General features: G+C 41.3%; 1 protein-coding gene across 6 annotated transcripts in view; it reads left to right on the top strand.

Annotated features, from left to right (window-relative positions):
* Positions 1-8,382: 8,382 nt before the first annotated feature.
* TENT2 (terminal nucleotidyltransferase 2) overlaps positions 8,383-20,511 on the top strand; it is a 50,236-nt gene continuing 38,107 nt past the window's right edge. For 2 of the 6 annotated variants that reach the window (XR_014230759.1, XM_082337230.1), the window contains exons 1-7: positions 8,440-8,536; positions 11,168-11,365; positions 12,000-12,125; positions 14,377-14,626; positions 15,768-15,882; positions 16,003-16,094; positions 16,912-16,978. Coding sequence is in view for 5 of the 6 variants with exons in the window: in XM_082337230.1 (XP_082193356.1) it covers positions 11,211-11,365; positions 12,000-12,125; positions 14,377-14,626; positions 15,768-15,882; positions 16,003-16,094; positions 16,912-16,978 (805 nt within the window). In the remaining variant the exon portion in view is untranslated. Of the gene's footprint in view, positions 8,406-8,439; positions 8,537-8,873; positions 9,563-10,220; positions 10,353-11,167; positions 11,366-11,999; positions 12,126-14,376; positions 14,627-15,767; positions 15,883-16,002; positions 16,095-16,911; positions 16,979-20,511 lie in introns of those variants that run through there. The other 4 variants (XM_082337232.1, XM_082337231.1, XM_082337233.1 and 1 more) reach the window with 4 other exon arrangements.

Genomic DNA, 20,511 nt, shown 5'->3' with positions numbered 1-20,511 from the left:
CTTGTTAAACTTCCATGAAGTACCATTTTCAGTTTACCTCCTGTGAATTCCCTGTATTTTCTAAGATTTTGCTTTTCTTGTGATGATACTCTGTAATGTGATGGTCATATTGTGCAATTCTAACTCAGAAAAAGCACTTTTTAACACCCTGGCCAGTAAGTTAGCCATAACATTCTTTTCTAGATAAACATCACACAGTCACCTCAATATTAAAGTGCAAGATACAGTCAGCCACAGCCAACACCTGATTTCTAATGTTTGATGAGTAGCCAGTGCAATTAATATGTATTATAAATAGCATTCAATATAACTAGAATTCACATAATAAAAGGAGAACACCTATATCGAGTTGTATAAAGAGGAAGTAATTAAAAGCATAGCATAACTACCTACCTAAAGGTGTAGAGTTAAGGTTTCCATGGCAACCTTAACTCTGCATTTCCTGCCTTTTGTGATTTCAAAAGCTCAGCTTCAGTGTTGCTTTAATATAGTATTTCACACTGAATACTTTTACCAATAGAAGGATAATTTTGAACCCTGACATTTCTAGGGCTCCTAATACTAACCCAGTTTGCACAGCAACATTATAAATATTCAGAAGAAACTGTACTAATACATAGCTCACAACAAAGACTGAACTTGCCTCAAGCTGGCATAATATATTATGGCTATGTGGTAGCCTCTTCATAGATAAGGTGTTGACAGCTTCCCTTTGGAGCCCTGTTTCATTTGCTCTGTGACACTGTCTGAAAAACGATCTGGCCAGAAAAATGCCAGATTAAAACTGAAGGCAAGAAGAAACATGTCTACAAATGTAAAATGGGGAAAATTACTTTATTTCATAGAATCATAGAATTGTTAAGGTTGGAAAAGACCCTTAAGATCATCGAGTCCAACCATTAACCTATCACTACCAAGTCCACCACTAAACCATGTCCTCAAGCACCACATCTACCCGTCTTTTAAATACCTCCAGGGATGGAGACTCCACCACTTCCCTGGGCAGCCGGTTCCAGTGCCTGACTACCCTTTCAGTGAAGAAGTTTTTCCTAATATCCAACCTAAACTTCCCCTGGCGCAGCTTGAGGCCATTTCCTCTCGTCCTATTGCTTGTTCCTTGGGAGAAGAGACCGACCCCCACCTCGCTACACCCTCCTTTCAGGTAGTTGTAGAGAGCAATAAGGTCTCCCCTCAGCCTCCTCCAGACTAAACAACCCCAGCTCCCTCAGCCGCTCCTCACAGGACTTGTGTTCTAGACCCTTCACCAGCTTCATTGCCCTTCTTTGGACACGCTACAGCACCTCAATGTCCTTCTCATAGTGAGGGGCCCAAAGCTGAACACAGTATTAGAGGTGCAGCCTCACCAGTGCCGAGTACAGGGGCACTATCACCTCCCTGGTCCTGCTCTGCTGGCCACACTATTCCTGATACAAGCCAGGATGCCATTGGCCCTCTTGGCCACCTGGGCACACTGCTGGCTCATGTTCAGGCGTCTGTCAACCAGCACCCCCAGGTCCTTTTCTGCCAGGCAGCTCTCCAGCCACTCCTCCCCCAGCCTGTAGCGTTGCCTGGGGTGGTTGTGACCCAAGTGCAGGACCCGGCACTTGGCCTTGTTGAATCTCATACAGTTGGCCTCTGCCCATCGATCCAGCCTGTCCAGGTCCCTCTGTAGGGCCTTCCTACCCTCCAGCAGATGGACACTTCCACCCAACTTGGTGTCGTCTGCAAACTTACTGAGGGTGCACTCAATCCCCTCATCCAGATCATCAATGAAGATATTGAACAGGACCGGCCCCAACACTGAGCCCTGGGGAGCGCCACTCGTGACCGGCCGCCAGCTGGATTTGACTCCATTCACCACCACGCTCTGGGCTCGGCCGTCCAGCCAGTTTTTAACCCAGCGCAGAGTGCACTTATCCAAGCCATGAGCAGCCAGCTTCTCCAGGAGAATGCTGTGGGAGACAGTGTCAAAGGCCTTACTAAAGTCCCAGTAGACAACATCCACAGCCTTCCCCTCATCCGCTAAGCGGGTCACCTTGTCATAGAAGGAGACCAGGTTAGTGAAGCAGGACCTGCCTGTCATAAACCCACGCTCGCTGAGCCTGATCCCCCAGTTGTCCCACACGTGCCACATAATGGCACTCCAGATGATCTCCATGATCTCTCCCAGCACCGAGGTCAGGCTGTCAGGCCTGTAGTTCCCCGGATCCTCCTTCCGACCCTTCTTGTAGAGGGGTGTCACATTTGCTAACTTCCAGTCGTCTGGGACCTCCCCGGTTGACCAGGACTGCTGATAAACAATGGAGAGTGGCTTGGCGAGCTCCTCTGCCAGCTCCCTCAGTATCCTCAGGTGGATCCCGTCTGGCCCCATGGACTTGGAGCATTCAGGTGGAGGAGCAGGTTGGTGAATTACAACTCATTAAAGAACATATACCAAGTGCACCTGGATGGTGTGAATGCTGGTTGTGAATAAAAGCAATGCTGTGGATTACTGCTGCATTAGACAGAATTGTTCCAATTTTGAACCTATAACTTTTGATTAGACTTCTGTAACTGACTTCAGCAAGAGTGCGTATGGGCATACAGATAGTGTCCATCTCTTGGCTGCCTGCACCTTAAAATGAAAGTCACTTTTATAGCTTACTAGTAACATAAAAAGTTAGCAACTTGAGAGAGAGGGACCTGGGTTTTCAGAGCCAAAGTACATAGGTCCAACTCTTTATAGGCTGCTTTACTTAAATGCTAAGTAAAAACTATGGTTTTAGTTAGTCCTATTGTAAGGCTTCATAGAAAAGCCCTGAAGAAAACACATTTACACATATTATAAAGTTTAAGGTAATCTTTAAACCTGTTAACAAAAATGTCCTGATTTCTTGAGTAAAAACTCTTAAACACTAGTACATTTTATTTAAAAGTTTTTATGGTACATGAAAATGTTCCTCATTCTGCCAAATGTATTTGAAATTCGGCAAACTTTACAATAGCTTTTGTGTAAGCAGACTTGTAATACCCAGAATAGTAATCTTTAATACTCTGTCACAGGGGGATAAGATTAAGGAATTTCTTAGTCGACAGGCACACATCTTTGCCAGCAAAGCCAGTACGTAAAGTTTTTTTCCATAAAATACTGTCACCATTTACATCTGACTGACAAAATTTACTTCTTAAACATGGGAAAACTCCTGAATCGAATAAACTGGGTGTTCAGGTGCATTTTCCACAAACAAGTACGCAATCAAAACCAGACATAAAAACCTGAAGAAGACAGTGAAGAAATGTAATACAACAGAATTTGAGTTGACCACCAACAGCTAGCTCTTGCACCCTACTCAACTTCTGGCAGTGTACATAGGAAATGTTAGGAAAAAAGACAGCAGGTAGCAAGTTTTATTTTATTTATTAACTCATAATAGGACCTTCCCAACTTGTTCAAATCTCAGTATGCTCACTGAGACCTCATAACTTCTAAGTGCATGCTTAATTCAGTAAAGTATAAAACAGAGATAGTACTTACTGTCTCTGTAAAATGCTTAGTTCAAGAGAGAAAAAAGTTTGCATCTGTCTGTCCGCCAGTTTGGGGATTAAAAAAAAAAAAAAAGTTAGGTTAATGAGTAGGTACTGCCCCCCGATCCATTAACCCTTAATCAGATTTTCTTACCCAGTGATAAAAACTGGACCACGGTGAAATACTTATTAGACCTTTGTAACAATAAACAAAATCCTTCTTACATACCTCACCCTCAGGAACTGACTTATCAGGCAAACCCTTTAAAAACTTTACTGACTAGTTTAGGACGTGGGGAACATGAATATCCTCCCAAGAGCAAAATGGATTAAAACAAAACTAAGTGAAAAAAACAGTTTTGTAGAGTTGTGCAGAATTAATTGGCATTATCCACTGTTTTCAATCAAAATTCATGACCCTGTCTATTTATTTTAAAACTTGTCTTTATTCACACAAAAGACAAAATATTAAAATTTAGGAAAACACAGAACTTAGACCTTCCTTTAAAAAAGTTGTATTTAAAGGTGTTTAATTACAAAATTTACAAAACCAGAGCACTGAAGTAATGAAATTACTAGCAATTATACGCATTAATGTAACCAGTGCCCAGCATTAACCATTTATCACAACAGCCTTAATTCTCATTAAAAACAAATAGTGTATTTTCAACAGTAGTCTAAAATGGCATAGTACAAAAAACTCACCTGAAAAAGATACGGGATCATTCATATGTAGACATGTTTTTAGATCATTCCAAATAAAGATAACTGTAAATATATATTTTGCTATAAATCAGCACAGTAGATTTATAAAATCTGTATAAGTTGGAATTCATAGGTAACATATATACATGTTTGCATAGTTACTTAACATTTTAATATCAATGCCTATGATACACTAATTACATTTCATAAATACTGTACTTAATAAATGTATCAATTGATCTCTCACTTAAAAAGCACTAAAGAAAGCATACAAAGGCATACATGGACATCATTGAACCTGGCTGAACATTGAACATCAGAACTAGGATGCTGCATTTGTTTAATTAAGAAAATTATTATTTTTTCCTTCAGTATTTACTTGCTAAACTTTTCGATCTTGCTTTTAATGCAGTGGATATTTACATGGACACCTGCCAACCTTCAGCAATTGATTTGTGCCTTTTTAATATTGTTTCCTAATGTACATCTAATTTAAGTTCTTTGTATTATTATTATTAAAATCTTGTATTATTTTCCTGAGGAAAGCTGCTTTTTGCCTGGTACACAAAATTTATTTTAGACCCAAGTCTCTGGTTTGGCTTCAATCCCAGAATATCCTGATTTCTAAACAAACTGCAAAGCATATCATATGAGTATGATTAAAAAGCTGCAGTCTTCACTGTGGATCCTGCACCATATTAATCCCTGTTATAGCTCCGTTTATTTCAGTGGAGTTACATTTCTTATTTTAATACACTTGCCATGTTTGGTCTCAGCACAAAATATGAAAATGGCATACTTAAAATGAAGCACTGTACTGATACAAGTTTCATTATTTCAGACCTGGTCCTGGAGACTAATAACATCATAAATGGTCATATATTACAGCTGGTTTTGAAACTGAAAAATGTTTTGAGTTGTGCAATTTCCCATTAGGGAAAGGATGAGTACATGAGTACATGATTTTAATCACCCTTACTCAAGTAACACTTTTAAAAGCAGTAGTGTCAAATGCTGTTTCATAAGGCTGTTTGCTATGGTAAAGCACATTCTAAACATACACCTGTCTCAGTTCCCACAGGCCTTGTCTGGTGCCAAGAGACAGAGAAAAGAGCCTACAGACTTTTTGAGATTAGACAAAGGTTTCCATTGAGGAATAGGGTTTTTTCCTTCATTTTTTCTCCCTGAACTATTGAACATTGAGCTGCTTTGACCAAACTTCCCAGCACTATTTACCTTCAGACAGCAACTATACCTGGAGCACTTCAGCTCTAAAAGTTTCAGAAAATTGCAAATAGCACCAGACAGGAACTTTAATGTTGCATAATTGTTTCCATTCTATGAAAGAGATTGCAGCTGGTTTATCAGAGACCTCTTTGCTAATGACTTCCGGAAACCACTCTTTTTTCTATCCATCGGAACTAAATATTCTTTAGACTTTTTAAAGGCTGAATTCAGCTTCTGCTTCTATTATAGATCATAAATTTATTTCATTGGTCATGCAGTTACTTTGTTGTTGTTCCAATAAATTAGTTTTACAAACTGTTCTGCTACAATAAATATACTATTTTTATTCTAAAGCAATATTTGTCTTTGGAGGCAGAAACACAAGACTGGTCCTAATCCTATTGTATTTTGGGGGATCTAGTGGAATCTGTAGTGCTAGTTCTCAAATTCCTTGTTGTACAGTTGTTCAGCTGCGTATCTCTCGACCAGCAGTCTGATTCTTTGCTTGAATGACTAAACCCAGAAGTAAGGCTTTGTAGGTCTGACAGAGGAGAATGTAACCTGTTAATTTTCTGAGATCACAGTCAGGGTCAGGAAGTAAGAAGGCACATATTGAAAAAAAATAGAATAGCTCTCAGCACATCAAAGCACAGAGATTTGTCTCAGAAGGCTGTTGGCAATTTGTAAAACGTCAGGTTATTTCAGGTGCCTCACTGAAATGCGTAGCTATTTTGACAAGTGGAGGTAAGACATGGGGAAAAATCCTTAAGAGTGAACAGTCTGTGCCAAAAAAAAAAAAAAAAAAAAGTCAGATTTAGTACCGAGATTAAGGCAAACACAAAATATCAGCGTGCCCCATGCCAAAGAGCAGAAGAAAAGCAATCAAGGAAAAACATAGCAACACACAAGTTACTTTAATAGGGTAAATGCATTTCTCAATCTTTTTTTTTTTTCCTGTTCGCTGTACAAAAAAAGTTGATGCTTAATACAGTGCTATAAACACTGCCTGTTGCCGGCATATTGATTGTATCAGGTTATATTTATTGTAGGCCCCATGGCAAATGTGAGAAGCTTTGAGGAATGACATATTATTGGTTAACGGATAGATGACGGTAAGAAGAGTGGTCAAATGGTCTGAGAACACCACCTGAATGGGCCAAATGGGGAACTCCAGCGATCAGGAGTTGTATCGTTGACTTCAACAGTTAAGACACGAAGTTTCTGCCTTGAGCAGAAAGCTAAGCCTAAAAGTGGACAGGTAGCCCTTAAGCCCAGAAAACCCAAACCGTGGCACAGATGAAGAAGTTCTCAGGAGAGAACTGGTTTCGCAGCCCACACCTTCCCTTGGCAGCCTGTCTGCAGCCCTGCTTCATCTAGATCCCTAGGCATTGACTCTCTCTGAACTTAATGCTAGAAGTGCACAGAGCTTTAACACCAGACAGCCCCAAATGTGGCCCAGATAAAAAAGTCCCCAGAGAATTCCTTCTGCAGCCCAGACCTTCCCTCAGCAGCCCCACTCCAGCTAGACCCCTAGGAACTCTCTCTCTCCTCACCCTGAATGTGCCCACGGCCTTAACCCCAGGTAAACCCAAACATGGCCCCGACAAAAGTCTTTTAAATCAATACTTCTGCAGACCAAACTGTCCCTAGGCACCCCCTTTGCAGATCCACCGCAACTAGACCCCTAGGAACTGGCTCTCTTCTAACCCTAAAATTGTCCGGAACCCACTTGCCGCAGCCCAAACCCTCCTTTGGCAGCTTCTCTGCAGTCCCGCTCCACCTAGACCCCCAGACTTTGTCTCTCTCTGAACTGGAACCCTAGCCTTAACCCAAGGCATGTGCTGAGCCTTACCCTAAGACCTCAAATAAAAATAAATAAATAAGGCCAAAAGAAAAAATTGTTAAGGGAAACGTTTCTGTGGCTAAACTTTCCTTTGCAGCTTCACTCCATATATGCCACTAGGGTTTGTGTCTCATAAACGTAATGCTAACCATAGCCATGGGCTGACCCCAAGCCATGGCCAAGATGAAAAAGTCCTGAGGGAAGGATTCTTTTTTCAGCCAAAACCTTCCCTTGCCAGTCCATCCCCCGTGCTTTGTCTCTTATCCATTAAGTGTATCTGTGAGTGGCTAGAGCCGTAAGCCATGACAGCTCCAGCTGTGCCCTGCTCTCAGCTGAGCAAGCCCTCAGCTTCCCCCTTCCCTCTCCAAGACGGATGCTTCAGCAGTGTCTCTGTGTGTGCTCAGACTCGTCGTTTCGGTACCTACCTACTCAATGCCAAGGGTTCACTTACAGTAACTGCCCTTCTCCAGAGGAAGGAATCAAATCTTGGTTTGGCTCACATTATCTCAACTCTTGATCCTTCAGGGTGCAAGCGTTTTAGCCCGTTCTTGACTTCTGATTTATCCTAGCACACCTCCAACCTCTGGTGGCCAAACCCTAAATTACATATTTAAATGTTATCCTTCTGACACACTTCTGAACAGCAGTTCAATTACACTCGGTCAGTAACTCCAGAAAGCAGAACACCCGCACTGCCGGTCCCATCTCTGGGCCTCAGCCAGCACGGGCGGTCGGTGGCGCACTGTCAGCCGTCAGCTCTGACAGGCCCCCAGGTGCTCATCAGACAAGCCGCCTGCGAGCCGCGGCAGCGAACAGGCAGGCCGTGAGGCCTCTGCAGGGACGTGCTGCTGCAGCAGCCCCCGCCGAAGGACCGGGCCGGCACCTCCCCGGCCTGACCGCGCTGCGCAGCAACGGGGCGGCCGCAGGACACTACCGCCCCGCCCCGCCCCGCCCGTGCCCCTCGGCACCCCCAGCGCCTCGGCGGGCAGCGGCCCCGCTCGCGGCCGCCGAGCCCACGGCCGGGCGCCGCCGCCGGCGCCGCCCCCGCGCATGCGCCTCGCCGCGGGAAAAAGCGGGGCGGGAGGCGGGCGGTGCGGCCGCTTCCTGCCGGCCCCTCTGCATCCGGGTGAGAGGGCAGCGCCCAGCTGGGGGAGCTGCGCGCCGCTTCCGGCCCGCGCCGCCGCGGGGAGACCGCGGGCGAGGGGCTGCTCGGTGCCGCCCGGTGCCGCCTGCGGGCCCGCCCCGCCCGCGCCCGGCGTGAGTCTCCCGGCGGCGCGCGGGCGCCGCTCTGGCTGCGGGGACGGGCGCCGGGGGGTATCGGGGCCGGAGGGCGGCCCCGGCCGCCTCCCGCTGCTGGGGCGCTGGCGGGGCGGGGGGGGGCCGGCGGGGCTCCGGTCGCCGCGGGAGCGGCGTGCGCCCTCGGGTTTGCCCGCGCCGGAAGCGTGCCGGCGTGGGCTCGCGCGCTTCCGCGGGGCAGGCGCCGGTGCGGGAGCGGTGCCCGCCGGGAGGCGCGGAGCGGCGGCGGCCGCGGAGCTCCGCGGAGGGGCTGGCGGCTGGGCCGGGGCGGCCGCCGCTGAGCGGCCGGGGCGCGGCTGCCGGAGGCGGCGGTGCCAGCGCGCTGGTCTGGCGTGGCTGTGGGGAGGCAGCGCCTTCGTTGCTTTTCTCTCCGGTGCTTAGAGACGGAGAGCAACGCATTACTTCTGCAACTCGTTGCTTTTGCAACCCAGCCCTCCGTTCCGAGGCACGGTTCTGTTACTGCTAAGTTATACCCGCGCACTGCTCATGCGCAGCGCGCGCCGTGCCGCCGGCGCCGGGGCCGCTGCGGGAGGAGCGAGGGCCGCCGCCCGGGCCGCGGGTGGGGGGTGAGGCTGCAGGCAAATACCGTGCAGGTTAAACGTGCGTGTCGGGTGACTCTCTTGTCCTGCAGTTCGGTTTCGTTTCTTCAGCAGAATCGAAAGAAAATAACTCAAGAATAACTTTCACTAATACATGTTATTTCCCCTCCCCCACCCCACTCGCCCCGGGGTGGGGGGTGGGGTGGGGGGAGGATAAAAAAGAGAAAAAACTGATGGAGCATTATTCTTGGAGCTAGTGCAGCAATGTCCACGTAGGTCGTGCCGGGTTTTCACCAGTGTGGGCTGTCATCACAGGAAGTAAGGAGTGAAGTCAAACCCGAGCAAACAAACTCCTTGGTATTTATTTGCCTGTGTTCCATGCTAATGCTGCCTGCAGTGACAGCCAGGGCTGTCTGAGGAGGTTAAGACATGACAACAGACCATAGTGGTAGGTGGAAGAAGACTTCAAGGCTGCGGGAGCAGTGAGACCTTACTACAGTAAAGTTAGGAATAACTGATTTTATTTCAGTGTATGAGAGAATGCCTATTAGTGTTACTGTTAATACAATTTTTTATCTTTCTCTCTCTCTATATATATATACACATAGGAATAACTGATTTTAGGAATGATTTTAGGAATGATTTTAGGAATGATTTTAGGAATGATTTTAGGAATGATTGTAACTGATTTTATTTCAGTGTATGAGAGAATGCCTATTAGTGTTACTGTTAATACAATTTCATATATATATATATATATTATTTTTTAGTTTGGTAATTGAGAGAATCTGAAGGTCATACTTGAATTTTATTCCAAACTTAGACTAATGTGTGGTGATAGATCCATGCCCTGGCATGGACCACACTTTTTCTACTTGTATTACTGAAGCATTGGGTTGATAAAAAGTTTTTTATGTAATAATTAGGGAAATACTGCCATTGCTTTTATGACTTCTAAATGTTCTAGTTAAAAGTTGTTTCAAAAAACTTCTTCCTCTTGTGTTTGAATCCCTGTATTGTGTTAACTGGATAAATATTCATATGCAGAGTATTGAGATCAATCATGTATAACTATGTTTGTCAGTGACACATCTTGTTGTTTGCAGGATTCTTATTTAAGACCGAAGTAAAAAACAAATGAAGAAACTTGAAAATAATGCCAGGTTTTCATTGCAGCTAAGAGATATGTACAGTACCGATAACTGGTTTTAAAAATCTTCTGATACGGTTTTTGCAATGTAAAGTCTGAACTTTTATTGTTTCCAGTATATAAGTTGAGCTCAATGTAAAATACTGATGATTTGCAAAATGGATGCAATACGCAGTTTAGCCTGTTGTAGAGGCAAATATCTTCTTTTTCATCCAACCTTTCTGCTCGTGTGTAATGCGTATAATGATACCAGATCAAAAAGCACTCAGTTGTGCCAAAATCAATTTTAAATTTAAAAGACAGTAAACCTACCTTTTTCTATCACAGAATCCATTCAATAAGCACAAACATAAAATAACACCATATGTATGATATTCTTAAAGCATGAGTAGATTACTTTCCAGTTCCTGTCATTATTTGGCTGCTTCTTTGCATATCATGTCATGAAAAAGAATTAATTTTACTTATAGTTCATGATCAGCTGCATCTTCATGTTCTTATGATGTAGTCAAGTCTGTCTTCCCATATATTGTGAAGCTCATTGTGGAATCTTTGAAATAAGAAACATATTCCACTGTAACATGTTACTTTTCCTTGAGATGAAAACTCTTATGCCTTGTGTCATGTAATTTTTCTAAAATTAAACTTAAAATGGAGGGGAGCAAATAAAAACTCACTTTCAAACATAAATAAAGTAAGTAGTAATTGTGAAAATTAAGAGTATATAGTATTTTTATTTAGTGTCTTGTCTTGAAAGGAGATAAAATTAGCCCACAATCACAATTCTTTTAATCAATTTCTGGAAATATATTCCAGATTAGTTTAATTTTTAAACCAGGAGTTTAAAAGGTAACTAGTATTTCTTGTTGCCTAATTTTGATTTTTTTTTTTCTTTTTTTTTAGATGTAGGTGAAAGGATACATGTTCATTTCAAGTAGAAAGGAGCATGTTCCCAAATTCCTCCAACTTGGGTCGTCCACCCTTCCCTCCAAAACATCCGCAACAGCGTAATTTCTTCAATAAGCTTCCTCTAACTATACCACCTACTCTTCTCTCTCACCAGCAAATTGTTGATGCTCAGTTTAATTTTCAGAATGCAGCGTAAGTACAGTAATATTTGATAGTGGGGATTGGGTTGAAAAAGAGAGTTAATGGTCTTTTGAAAGAAGCATTTCTGTTTATGGAGGAAGTTCTTCACTGTTTTTAACATTAAACTGCATTAAACTTTAAAAAATAGGAAAGTGTCATGTGTAAAACAGAGCTGTATCATTTCTGTTGGTGACCTGCAAGTTTTAATGCTCTCCTGCATTGTGCCTGATGCATGAGATGCCATTGCCTTGATTAGAGTTAATAATCCACAGTTCAGTTTTAAAGATCTTCAGTTGTATTTGTTTACTGGGGAAAACAGGGAGGAGATGAGAAGGGGAAGAAACATTTATTCTTGGGCCTAGATTTGAAGACACCATAGTTTTCTTTAGGCTCTTAAATTTAACAGTACCTTAGGTTAATTTGTTTGCTAACCTCTTCTTACACATGTGCTGTGAAGAATGACCATCTTCTATTTTTTAATGAAAAACATATACTGAAGTATCTCTTCATTTTGGATAGAAAAGACAGATGTATTTCTTCTAAGAAAAAAAATGACAGGACTTACTAAGTTTCATAGTCACTTAAGAAAAACTACCAACCTGTAAAAAGCATCTTAGTTGTCATGAATAACAGTTATGGACTATAGTCTTTCCAGGGCTGTTTTGCATGGCAACCTTGCAACTATTCCAGCTGTTACACCGCAGCCACTGACTTACGGAAATGGCAGTCCAGCACATATGTCTGATGCCCCCTCGTCATCCCGAGGAAGAAAGTAAGTTCTTTGTGCGTGTGACTAATTCTGATTGTAATGTACTCATGGTGAAGCTTGTGTAATATCAATTTCTTGTGCAACTTGAATTTTGTTAGAAATCGCAAGAATACTGAATGAAATGTTTTTTGATGAAACAGGCCATGTCATGGCTCTTTAAAGCGTTCATGTACCTGCTTTTGAGAATTTTAGTGACTTAGTATATGTAGATTTTCCTTTTCCAACAGCTGTAGCCTTACAGAACTGTGACTTACGTGGTTTTTATTAATGCTATAATAGATTGTAGTCTGTGTGTGCTTGACTATAAGAGCGTTGGTGTCAATAAATTGAGTGTTCTCTTCCTGTTAATTTGTCAAGTTAAGAGTAAGACTGCACCCTCAATGTTTTATGGGAATTGTGATGTTTTTCTGATGAGACACTAGATGTTTCTCCTGATTTTCTTAATTACGTGATGCTTTATTTTTCAAATACAAAGTGCTGAATTCAAACATATGTAAGCACTTTCTTTCAAGAGGAATTTTATGGAAACATAGTTTTTCTACTTTTCAAAAAACTTACTTGAAGTTATGTAACTTCTGTTGTTACTTTAGTTACAACAGAAAGAGAAATTTCAGGTGAATGTATGGTTTTATTTTCTTTTAATGTTCTAGAAAAAAATCACTTCTTATCAGTTCAGAAATAGTAGTTGATATGTGTTTGTAATAATCCTGTGAACCAGCTGATAGGGAGGAACCTTTATATAATCTGTCTTCAAAACTATTTCCTGTATGCTATTTCTCTTCCAGATTTAACAGATGAGAAAATAAGTGCAATTAAGTATATGGTATTAAGTTATAGTTGGGTATATAACTATCACATGAACTAAAGAAGTTGCTGGTTTCACGTTGCATGCATATTTTCTTCTTGACCAGTCTGGTTTATGGAAAGCTATGCTGTGTTAGGAGATTTACATTCAACTAGTTAATCCTTAGATCTTGAGTTAACTCTTCTTAAGGTATTTTTGCTGAACATGAGTTCGTGCAAGTTCTTCTCAGTCAAAATAATCTGAAACAGCATTATGTTTTGATTTAACATGACATGAGTTCCTGTAAGATTGTGGGTAGGTAATGTTATCAGAACTTCGCTCAGACTTGAAAACTGAAATAAAGACTTGAAGTCTCTTCTGTTAAATTTTTATTATCAATAATACTATCTCTCCAGGTCCCCCAGCTACTTTGATGCCAGCTTTTCTGACTACAAGAAATTATTGTAGTTTTATTAATAGTTAAGTCATTGATACATATGAACATTTGACTTCATGCTTTTTAATTAAAAAAAAAATGGGAGTACCCCCATACTGGTTACTTTTACGCAATACCTGATGTGTAAACAAAACACGAATGTCCTCTTATTCTTTACTGTGGATTGACCACAGTATTCAACCACCAGTCAGCTTTCAGTACAACTTTTTCTTAATGAAGAGTTAAGATGCCAAGGGGCTGGCTGTAAGATCACTATATCTCTTCAAATATATTTCAGTTCCTGTGACAAATGACTTAATGAGGAGGTACAGACTAGTGTTTGAAAATGAGACACTAGGTTTATGACCTGTGTAGCTTAATACAATCATTAGTTCGATTTATCAAATGAATAGTGTTTTTTTTTTGCCCAGTTTACACAGCTTACTGTCTGTACAATCTAAGACACAGACAAATGCTACATTTTGAATGGCTATTGTGATAAGTTTCTTTTTTTTCCCCTCCTCACTACCGAATTTATTTTGTTCATCACTGGGTATTCAGAACTCACAAAACTTCTTACTGCACTTACATCAATTTGAACGGAAAGTACCCTTACGTAGTCTGTATTTACCTTTTTTTAGGAAGAAAAAAGTATATTGTCACCAAAATAGTATGACCAGCTTTCTGAGCTGTCCTGCTTAACTGAACTTGCCGTTTAGGTTTCAGCTGGTTAATACAGACACTCTGCTTAATACAGACATGCTGCTTTACAAAAGCAGTGGCATCAATGCAGTTCAAGGGTAGCTGCACTTTTACAGTTGTGTGTTCACTTTTCCTGTTCCAGGTTTATTTCACCTAGTATCTAGGATGGGGATGTCTTGTTCCATGGAGTACTTGCTTTTAGTGAAATAGTCACATAATTAAGCACTGGTATTTGTGCTTTGTAGCAACTGTCTTTTAATCATAGGTTGGAGCTTGCAAACTAGAGGAATTACTGTTTCTCTTTTTTGTTGTTGCTCTTTTTTTCTTTTTAGGAGACTAAGTGAACAAAGTGTTCCATGTGATGTTAAGCGGCAGCGGTTTCATTTGCATCATTCTGAAACAACTGTAGTTAACCAAGCAGTGCCTTTACCAGAAGAACGGAGATATTCCTTCCCAGGATCAGTTCAGTCTCCGCTGTTCCATGCACCTTACGTAGCAGATTTAACTGGATGTGTCCCTCCATTGCGAGATACTTTGTTTCCAGACCTTATAGAAACCACGCTACCTGTGGCCAAAGATAAGGTAATATTCTTCTATGCCTGTGCTTTACATCTGCCTTCTGGGTACGCAGGGTCCAGTGATGCTGCGGGAGACCACAAAAATTTCTGCAAGGTTCTTTGGCAGTGTCTCTATCGCTGAGCTGCCATTAGAAGGAACACCAATAAATGTAGCTGACACTATGGTACTATATAGCCTCCTTGTCTGTGTTTGGGTTTGGAGCATTTTTAGGGGGGGGTGGTGGTGTTTGGTTTCCATACTAATGTCAGGAAACCCACATATCTGCTCCAGGAAGTAGAAATGGGAGGGATGGTCCATTTATCACATGATTGGGGGGTGGGGAGAATCCGGATTAAAAAAAGGAAAAAAAAAGAAAACAAACAAACAAACAAAAGCAAACCAAAAAACCCCACCCTAGTAATGTGAGAGAAAAAATACAGTATTGGCCCTGTAAAGATGTCCTCTGCCTCTCTTCAGAAGGAGATAAAAGTTACTGTCCTAGCTGTTCTGGAATATAAAAGAGTGTGTCTTCTTTAGGTGGACAGTGGAGTTGGAACTGTGTTTCTTGTTCTTTTTTAATTAAAAAAACCAAACACATGTGGCCAATCAGTCTTCATACCTTATCTGCACCAACATGACAAAAGATTTTTTTTTTTTTAGTATAAATATGCCTGTTGATCATAGCATGTAACAGTGTTATGAAAGACAGTTAATATCTCATTCCACCAAAGAGCTGACTACTTCTTTAATAGTTTGTGTGGGATTAAAAAAAGAAGGCTAACTTAAATCAGTTTTAATATTTATTTTTCCTCCCTACTACTGGTAGGCAAATTGTTGACATTAAAGTCAGCAGAAGATATCTCTGGTCTTTCACTGCTTATTCCCTGAAAGGCTGCAGATACTGATGAGGCAAAAATTATTTTCTGTGGATAGACATTTTATAACAGATTGAACAAATTTAAATTTGAAAACTTTTCAGTAATTTCTTCCGGGGAGTTGTTCAATATGAATTCAAGTATAATAAAACTCTAGACAATGGAATAGGTTGTGTGAAATTATACTTTTTTTTTTTTAATGCAGTCTTCTGTGTTTTGTGTAGTAGTGTATCTGACAGGAAAGAATGTTCACTTCTCTATATCTTTACTTTTTGAATGTGTGTGTCAAGTTAAGTCAGCAGGTTTTGGAGTTGTTTCAAGCATGTCAGCAACAGACCTGTGATTTGAACAGAAAAGAGCTCTGCAGAACAGAACTCCAGAGAGAAATTCAGCGAATTTTTCCACGTATGTTTTGAATTTGATTACTTAATATCAGTCTGAATGTTCTTCAAGTTTGCAGTTCTTCCTTCGTCTTAAACTATGATATGTCACATCAGTTTTTATTCTGTGATTCTTCTGTTACAGAGAGCAGACTCTTTTTGGTTGGGTCCTCACTGAATGGGTTTGGCACTCGTAGTAGTGATGGTGACTTGTGCCTCGTGGTTAAAGAAGAACCAGTAAGTAATTTAAAACATATATAGTTAAAACAAAGTCTGTTTTTAAAATGTGTGTGCTTTTATAAGGCAGGATTCTAAAATGAGAAAAAAATGGTCAAATCTCTTTGATTTAATAACGTATTTTTGCACTCATAATAGCTATGAACTGTGGGCCCAATAATATTGCAAATATGAATTTAACCCTATAAACCCTTTAACCTAACAAAACATTCAAAAAATCATGACCTTCACTCCATAAGTGAAAAAAGGACAGCAAAACAGAGATGTAAATTGCCTAGAATCATGAAGAAGATTGTTTAGAGAAGTCTAACTCATTTGACATGCAGAAACAACTTTCAATAAGTACAAGTTTTTTATTTCATTATTTAGATTCATAGCCACTAATTTTAGTGAGCAGGCATAAGAAGGAATTTGATATGCAAAACATCTTAAGTATTTTTGGTGAGAGAAAATGTTTATGAGTAGAATTTAGGTTGAGAGAAAAGATGTAAGAAAAAAGAAATCTAAATAGGGCATAATTTTGAAAGAATTGAAGCATCATTGAAAAGGAAGGAAAGGACACTTTTGTGTAAGTGGGGCTAGGTTTTCATCAAGTTCTATGTTTTGTGAATGTCTGATAGTTACTTTGCATATTGAATATGAATTGTTCTGTCTGGATTTTGCCGCACTAGATGTATATGTAGGCTGTGGAATGTGTTGGTATACACGTTCATGTCTCATTGTGAGAATTAATTCTTTGAAAAGTAAAGCATGCTTACTTGGAGCATCTAAATGAGAGATACCAACTTTTTTCTTTAATTTTAATATTGTATTTCAGGTAAATCAGAAGACTGAAGCAAGGCGTATACTCAGCTCAGTCCAAAAACTCTTCAGTACTAAACTTTGTAAGTTCCCAGCTACAGTGAGGTGGTAAGATTATTGGTAATTCTGGAAGAAGTATTGATGCACAGTTGTAAATAATTTATGTAACTGCATTTTGCCTAGCTTCTAATCACAGTATTGTTTGGAGAAAAGCTATAAATACTTAGTAACATTACTTATCTTGCTGCTGATGGATAGTAGTTAGAAAAACACAACAGTTGCCTTGCAAATTAGTGGACTTTAAGAACAGCTAGCATCTAAAATGACTTTTGAATTGTGGACCACAATTGGGTGGGGCGGGGGGGGAGTAGATTTCTGTTTGGGAAACCTCTGTTAGTGAACTTTTACTACTCTTTTGATTGCAGTGCCTTGCTGGAGACAATACTCTATTTAAAATAAGATGTTACTCACAGTAGACTGTGTAGAATTGATTTTTTTGTTTGGGGGAGCCTTGATGCCAGTGAAATAATTAACTTAGATGCCTAGTGAAGAAAATAGTAAATGTTGACAGTACCAGGACATATAGCAGAAACGGGTCAATGCATAGTTCTTGTAAGCTGTTGTTTAGACTCCCTTCAGATGAAGAATTCACATGGGCAGTTCTTGACTTAAACGTGAAAGTCTCCTACTTTAAAGAGGCTTTTGTACCGTCTCTTTGAATTATAAGAGACCCTGTCATCTACTGATATCAATGACTGTGTCCCCTTACTTCTCAGACTTGTGATATATTCTTTGATGCCACTCCTTTTATTGCTGTTCTGAACAATTCTGCAATGGTAAAAGGAACAAAGCATAAATTTAAATGCAGATTTCAAAATTTCTTCATTGGCAAGTATGCATACCCAGATTTCAACAACTCACTTGAAGAGAGACTTGACAGATCCATTGCAGAATAGGCACCTGATATTTAATAGCTTATTACTATTGTATATTGATGTTTGCATAAGGAGTCCAGAACTTAGTCTGGGTTTGCCTAGGATGCAAGTTGTTCGAGTGCTTTCTGACAAGCACAGTGATAAAATAGTTGTGTTTTCACCAATCAGAAAGGGAGCATCTAAACAAAATATCACCCTCTTCTTTTTTTTTGAAGAGATTGTGTTCCGTGACAGAGCTTTAGACAAAGTAAAGTTTGTTTGCCAGGGAATACAAGTATCAGAAAGACACAATGGTCATGTGGGAGCGATGTGTGAAGGTTTTTGTTTGTGCCATTGCTCATTTTTGATGCTCTCCTAATTCTCTGTTATTTTGCAAGTGCTTTTGGTCCAGCTTAATTTAATCAAAATGTTCTTTGGAAGGTGAGGCAGGACAAAACACTGCTGATGTTACTGTTCCTGTCAGACTCTTAGTTGTGGTATGTAGACCTCTTAGATCATCTCTTCATAATCTTAACATTACTATGGGCATGAATTCCTATACCTAGCCTTCTGTCCTTGTGCCTGTGTATGGACATTCTGTGGATAGAACTGATAGATAGAAGTTGTTTGAAAAATATTCACTTTATTCAGAATGAAAATGCTTTGTTATACAGGTCTTTTCATTTGGATTTAGTTAATTTACAAACTGTACCTCAACTATGCTAATGTTCAGTACTTCTAAAACAAGGGGGTTGTCCAGTTATTTTGATTAAAGCTTATTTAGGCAAATATAATTGCTGTCATCCATAATTTGAAAATAGCTGGTGGGTTGCTTTTGGTGGGGGGCAGGGAGGGAGTTCCCACAGGCTAGACTTCAGAAGCCGATAGATTCATGTGGTTTTTCTTCGCCTTTGGGGAAACGATCTTAGCAGTATACACTTCAGTGGTGTCCTGTTGGCACTCCTGTGCGTTTGTGGAGTCAGGTTTACATGCTTAGAACTAGCTGTTCACTGTCAGCTCCAGGTTGGCTGCTAAGTTCTTTTTTAATAGAACTGCACTTTTTAAAGTGATTTCCATCCTTCTACTGTCTTCAGAAGTCAGCTGCCACTTAATCATCAAGGATGGAATCTACAAGTACATACATTTAAAGAAAAAGCCTACAGAAACTGTAATTCTTTTGAAACGTTGCTTCAACTTGAAATAAAATTCTAGATTTGCAGCTTTTAAAAGGGTTAGCAGTGCTCTTATGCTGCTGCTGCTGTGTACAAGCAAGTGTAAGAGTTGCCTGTACGGAGCTTCTTTAAGAATTGCAATTTCATTCCAGCAGTATTCTGTATTTGATTGTGTGTGCCTTTTAACAACCTAAAAGATATGAACCTTCTTCTGATCATTATTTTTAAGTTTTGTGCTGTCCAGTTAATACATGTAATCCCTCTTTGACAACACTAGTTAAATATTTCTTTCTTTCTTTTGTAGAAGAAAGACTGTAGCATGTTCTCAACAAGTGTGTGAGCTGTCATTAATTTATTCTTTGCTTCACACAAAAGAACACAAATAAATGTAGTTTGGGCCAAACATGAAAGCTAACGAAGTATGTGCCAAGATGTAAGAGAAAGAAGAATCATAGAATTAATCATAGAATCATAGAATGCTTTGGGATGGAGGGGACCTTTAAAGGTCATCTAGTCTAACACCCCTACAACTGGCAAGGACATCTGCAACTAGATCAGGTTGCTCAGAGCCCCATCCAGCCTGGCCTTGAATGTTTCCAAGGATGGGGCATCTACCACCTCTCTGGGCAACCTGTTCCGGTGTTTCACTACCTGCATTGTAAAAAAATTTCTTCCTTATATCTAGTCCAAATCTACCCTCTTTTAGTTTAAAACCATTACCCCTTGTCCTATCGCTACAGGCCTTGCTAAAAAGTCTGTCCCCAGCTTTCTTCTAAGCCCCCTTTCAGTACTGAAAGGCCACAATAAGGTCTCCCCACAGCCTTCTCTTCTCCAGGCTGAACAACCCCAGCTCTCTCAGCCTTTCCTCAGAGCAGAGGTGCTCCAGCCCTCTGATCATTTTTGTGGCCCTCCTCTGGACCTGCTCCAACAGGTCCATGTCCTTCCTGTGCAGAGGACCCCAGAGCTGGACGCCGCACTCCAGGTGGGGTCTCACCAGAGCAGAGTAGAGGGGCAGAATCCCCTCCCTCGACCTGCTGGCCACGCTTCTTTTGATGCAGCCCAGGATACGGTTGGCTTTCTGGGCTGCAAGAGCACATTGCTGGCTCATGTCCAGCTTTTCATCTATCAGTACCCCCAAGTCCTTCTCCACAGGGCTGCTCTCAATCCCTTCATCCCCCAGCCTGTACTGATACCAGGGGTTGCCCTGACCCAGGTGCAGGACCTTGCACTTGTCCTTGTTGAACCTCATGAGGTTCACACAGGCCCACGTCTGGAGCCTGTCCAGGTCCCTCTGGATGGCATCCTGTCCCTCAGGCGTGTCAACTGCACTGTTCAGCTTGGTGTCACCTGCAAACTTGCTGAGGGTGCACTCGATCCCGCTGTCTATGTCATTGATGAAGCTATTGAACAGCACTGGCCCCAGTACGGACCCCTGAGGGACACCACTTGTCACTGTTCTCCATCTGGACATCGAGCCATTGACCACTACCCTCTGGATGCGACCATCCCACCAATTCCTTATCCACCGAA

The sequence above is a fragment of the Platalea leucorodia genome (genome assembly GCF_965183815.1).
Source record: "Platalea leucorodia genome assembly, chromosome: Z".
In the NCBI taxonomy this organism is placed as follows: Eukaryota; Metazoa; Chordata; class Aves; order Pelecaniformes; family Threskiornithidae; genus Platalea; species Platalea leucorodia.
This window is presented reverse-complemented; position numbering and strand designations above follow the sequence as displayed.